Genomic DNA, 4,644 nt, shown 5'->3' on the forward strand with positions numbered 1-4,644 from the left:
CCCCCCCCCCCAGCAACAAGAAGACAGAGCATTACTTGCCCCAGAGTCCCTATCTATACCTTGTGGCTAATAGCCACTGATAGACCTTTGCTCCATATGCTTATCTAATTCCATTTTGAAGCCGTCCATGCTTGTAGCCGCCACCACTTCCTGTGGCAGTGAATTCCACGTGTTAATCACTCTTTGGGTGAAGAAGGACTTCCTTTTATCCGTTCTAACCCGACCGCTCAGCAATTTCATGGAGTGCCCACGAGTTCTTGTATTGTGAGAAAGGGAGAAAAGTACCTCTTTCTCTACCTGCTCTTTCCCATGCATAATCTTGTAAACCTCAGTCATGTCACCCCTCAGCCGTCGTTTCTCCAAGCTAAAGAGCCCCAAGTGCTTTAACCTTTCCTCATAGGCAAAGTGTTCCAACCCTTTTATCATTCGAGTTGCCACTTTCTGCACTTTTCCCAAAGCTATAATATCCTTTTTAAGGTGTGGTGACCAGAACTGCACACAGTATTCCAAATGAGGTCGCACCACTGATTTATATAGGGGCATTATGAGCTTTCGTGAGTATGAAGTATGAGCTTTCGTCAGTCACTTCTTCAGATTCCGTGAGTCACTCGCTTCTTCAGATCTGAAGAAGTGGCAGTGACTCAAGAAAGCTCCTACACTGCCACGTATTTTGTTAGTCTTTAAAATAATGCTGGACTCTTGCTCTTTTCTGCTGCTACAGACGGACTAACGCAGCTACCCATCTTGATCTAACTTTTTAATATATATCTCTCTCTTGCCCGGCAGGTTGCCAGACATCAGGAGAACCAGCGGCATTTGGAGGGACCTTTTTAATAAGATTGAAAGGAGACTGTTGGAACAGCCGCCCACTGGATTTTGCCCGGCCGTGGGGGTGAAAGACTTGGGGTGGGAAATGGCAAATCCTTTGAAGCAAGTTTTTAACAAAGACAGGACCTTCCGCCCCAAGCGGAAGTTTGAGCCCGGGACTCAACGCTTTGAGCTGCACAAGAAGGCCCAGGCGTCGCTCAACGCCGGGCTGGATTTGAAACTGGTGGTCCAGTTGCCGCCCGGGGAAGACCTTCACGACTGGGTGGCGGTTCACGTGGTGGACTTCTTCAACCGCGTCAACCTCATCTACGGGACCATCAGTGATTACTGCACCGAGAAGTCGTGTCCGATCATGTCCGGGGGCCCAAAGTACGAATACCGCTGGCAGGATGAGAAATACCGCAAGCCCACTGCCCTCTCGGCCCCCAGATACATGAACCTCCTCATGGATTGGATTGAGGTGCAGATAAATAATGAGGACATCTTCCCCACAAACATTGGTGAGTTCCCTTTGCGACCAGATCGGATGGTTGGCTTTCACCAGCACTGACTAGCTGGGGTCTTGGGTAGAAAATCCTTTCCAGACACCTGCTACCTCAGATCTTCCAGCAGAGATGTCAGGGACTGAAGGTTGGAGTTTCTGCTTACAAATCGAAGTATCTACCACTGAGCTGTGGCCCTTCCCTGAGACACCCCATTGGGGGACCTGGTAGTGTGAGCCCCCTGCTGAAGACAATAGCTCTCCTTGCCTACCTCCTTTGTTCATGCCCAAATCTTCTTGAGGATCTTATCTATATATCTAATTCTCAACAGTCCCCTCTGCATGCGGATACTTATGTCCGCTGATAGGGGGCACACTCTCCCCAAACAGGTTTTTCTACAGACTCAGGGAACTCTGTAGGTCTGCAGAAAAATCCAAAAAATTAAAAAGAACACCTCAGGGAAGGTTGACTTCTCACCCTAATACCTTTTGAAATGGCCGCCGTAGGGATCTTCTCCAGGCCCCATCACATGGACAGTGAGAGAGAGATAGAGAGGGCAGGAAGCAAAAGCAGGACTGGAGCTCGGATTGGGAACGATTCCTCCTGCAGTACGAATGGCTAAACAGCAGGAGGGTTAGAGCCAGGCCTGCTTCAGGTTGGGAAATTCCTAGAGATTCTGTGGTGAAGTCTGAGGAGTGCAGAGTTTGGGGAGGGGAGAAGCCTCAGCTGGATATAATGCCACAGAGTCCACCCATTTTCTCCAGTCGGACAGATCTCTGTTGACTGGAGTTCACTTGTAATTCTGGGAGATCGCCAGGTCCCACCTGGAGGCTGGCAAACCTAGGCCTAGCAGTGTCCTCTGGGTGCCTTGAAACCACCTGACTTGCATGATTCAACTAGGCCTGGCTGCTTGCTAATGTTCAACAGCAGCCACCCTATGAAAGTCAGTGTAGTATAATGGTCAGAGGTTCAGGGTAGGGTTTGTGAGACCCAGGTTCAAATCCCCATCTTGCTGTGGAAGCTGGGTGATTTTGGACCAGTCACATACTTTCGGCCTAACCTACCTCATAGGGTTGTTGTGTGGCTAAAAAGGAGGAGAGAATAATGTAAACTGCTTTAGTCTCCACTGTGGAGAAAGATCATAGTTTTCCTCAGTAGAAGCTGCAGGGGGAAAGGAGATGGAAAGCTGAAGACAGAGAGGCAGATAAAAGTAGGTTGGCTATTGGGTTGGAAGGAGACAGGGATGCCAACTCTAGGTTGGGAAATTCCTGGATATTTGAGGGGTGGAGCCTGGGGACTGAGGTGGGGAGGGACTTCAGACAGATATAATGCCATAGACTCTGTCCTTCAAAGCAGTCATTTCCTACAGGAGAACTAATGTTGCCAACCTCCAGGTGAGGGCTGGAGATCTCCTGGAATTGCAATTGATCTCCAGATGACAGAGATCAGTTTCCCTGGAGAAGATGGCTGCTTTGAAAGGTGGAGTTTGTGGTATTATACCCTGCTGAGGTCACTTCCAAGCTTAAACCTCATCCTCCCAAGGCTCCGCCCCCAAATCTCCAGGAATTTCCCAACATGGAGCTGGCAACCCTAAGAGGAACTGAGCAGGAAGGAGAAGGAGTGTGGGAGAAGTAGGGGGAGAGGGGGAGAAGCAGATGTGGGGGGAACAGGACAGCCGCTCCCACAGGTTTCTTGCGGGTCCCCGCTTGTTATGATCTAATTCTGAAGTGGGCCATAGAGCGTGGATGAAAAAATCTGCACAGTGGGGTCGGAGACAGATGGGGGAAGGGGGATTTCCCTGCAGCGTAAACAAAAAGAAATACATGAGTAGTCAGGAAAAAACCTCCAAAACCATAGAAGCAATGTTGGCTTCATTAAGGAAATGTATGCCCCGGAGATCTTGCAAGACTTCTCAGTGCGATCCCAACGGCCATTTTGGGTGTTGCCGGGCAACCTGCAATCCGCATGGCTGAGAATTCCAAGCCTCAGTTAGTATCCGCAGGTCCCCTGAGGGGTACTGGCGGCCCGCTTGTGTTCGTCTTGTGCGTGGTCTTTTTGAGGGGAGTCCACGGACAGAATCTTTGTCTGAGAGCCAGTGGTGGTTTGGATTTTTGAGGTGTCAAATCTGTGTCGGGCCTGTGTCAGCGTCACCTGCGCAATGTTTAGGCTGCTGTGGTGGTTTCTGGGGTGGCTTTTTGTTTTAACGAAGGCACACCGTCATTAATCGCTGTGGTTTCTAACAAAGCATCTCCACGATAAAATGTGTGGCAAATTTCCTTTGTGGCTTTTTTTTTGTCTTCAGAATTCTCTCCCACAGAGAAGTCCCCACCAGCACCACCACCACCAGAAGCTGGGGCGCAAAGACGAGGGGCCTCGCTGGGAGACCTTAATTCTCCAGCAGGCATGTCTCCGAGCAGGTGGTTTTCTTTAAAGGAGCCACTTAGGGCTTTATAGGGGGACAGAGGCGTCTTGAATTATGCACAGAAGTGAGTAGGTATGGAGTGAAACTAGGGAGATGCGGTCCCCCGTGACTGGCTGTGTTTTGCCCTAATTGGATCTTCTGAACAGTCTCCAAGGGTGGGTCCACGTAGAGCACATTACATTAGTCCAGCCTGTACGTCCGGGGTCCCCAAACTCTTTGAGCCTGTGGGCCCCTTTAGAATTCTGACACCACCACACAATGGTTGCTGCAGGGGCAGAGCCAACCACACAGAGGAAGCTCACGTTGAGAGGAGGAGAGGGGAGAACAAAAGCAACCCTCTGGTGGCCACTAAAACAATGTTATTTTGATCTGTACAGCCCAATCGGAAGCCCTTCTGAGCAACAGCCCAAGCTGGACCCGCCCACTTTCTAAAAACATTTGGTGGGCGCCAAGAAAAGTATCACCAGGCATCATGTTGCCCATGGGCGTCATGTTGGGGACCCTTGCTGTATGCGTTCAGACTGTGAATAACCACCAGATCTCGCCAAACAGGGAATGAGCACAGTCGGTGTACTGGCCGAAGCTGGCGAAACTGGTGGCCTGAGGTGTGTTGTCCCTTCAACGAATCTGAAAGCTTTGCTGGCCTGGAGTGAGCACAGAGCTGAGACTCCTTTGCTTAGCGTTACTATCTCAGTCCACCCCTGGCGGTGAGCACCACAGAGAGTGTTCTGTAGCATCCCCCAAATGCAGCATGGCGTTAAGGTGCTGTTGCGCACGTCTTAATCAATGTTCCCTCTAAGCTGTGGAGTCTTGTGAGCAAAAATTCTACTTTGTGAGCTATGGCCATTAAAGTTGTGAACAGGGGTCATTTCGTAGAAAAAGAGGTGCAGGAGCTCATTAGCATAACTCATT

General features: G+C 50.1%; 1 protein-coding gene across 2 annotated transcripts in view; it reads left to right on the forward strand.

Annotated features, from left to right (window-relative positions):
* MOB3A (MOB kinase activator 3A) overlaps positions 1 to 4,644 on the forward strand; it is a 14,099-nt gene that overhangs the window by 4,359 nt on the left and 5,096 nt on the right. For both annotated transcript variants that reach the window (XM_015407109.1, XM_015407110.1), the window contains exon 2: positions 787 to 1,328. In XM_015407109.1, the coding sequence (XP_015262595.1) occupies positions 914 to 1,328 (415 nt within the window). In that variant the 5' untranslated portion in view covers positions 787 to 913. The remainder of the gene's footprint in view (positions 1 to 786; positions 1,329 to 4,644) is intronic.

The sequence above is a fragment of the Gekko japonicus genome, unplaced genomic scaffold (genome assembly GCF_001447785.1).
Source record: "Gekko japonicus isolate JY-2015 unplaced genomic scaffold, Gekko_japonicus_V1.1 scaffold3173, whole genome shotgun sequence".
NCBI lineage: Eukaryota > Metazoa > Chordata > Lepidosauria > Squamata > Gekkonidae > Gekko > Gekko japonicus.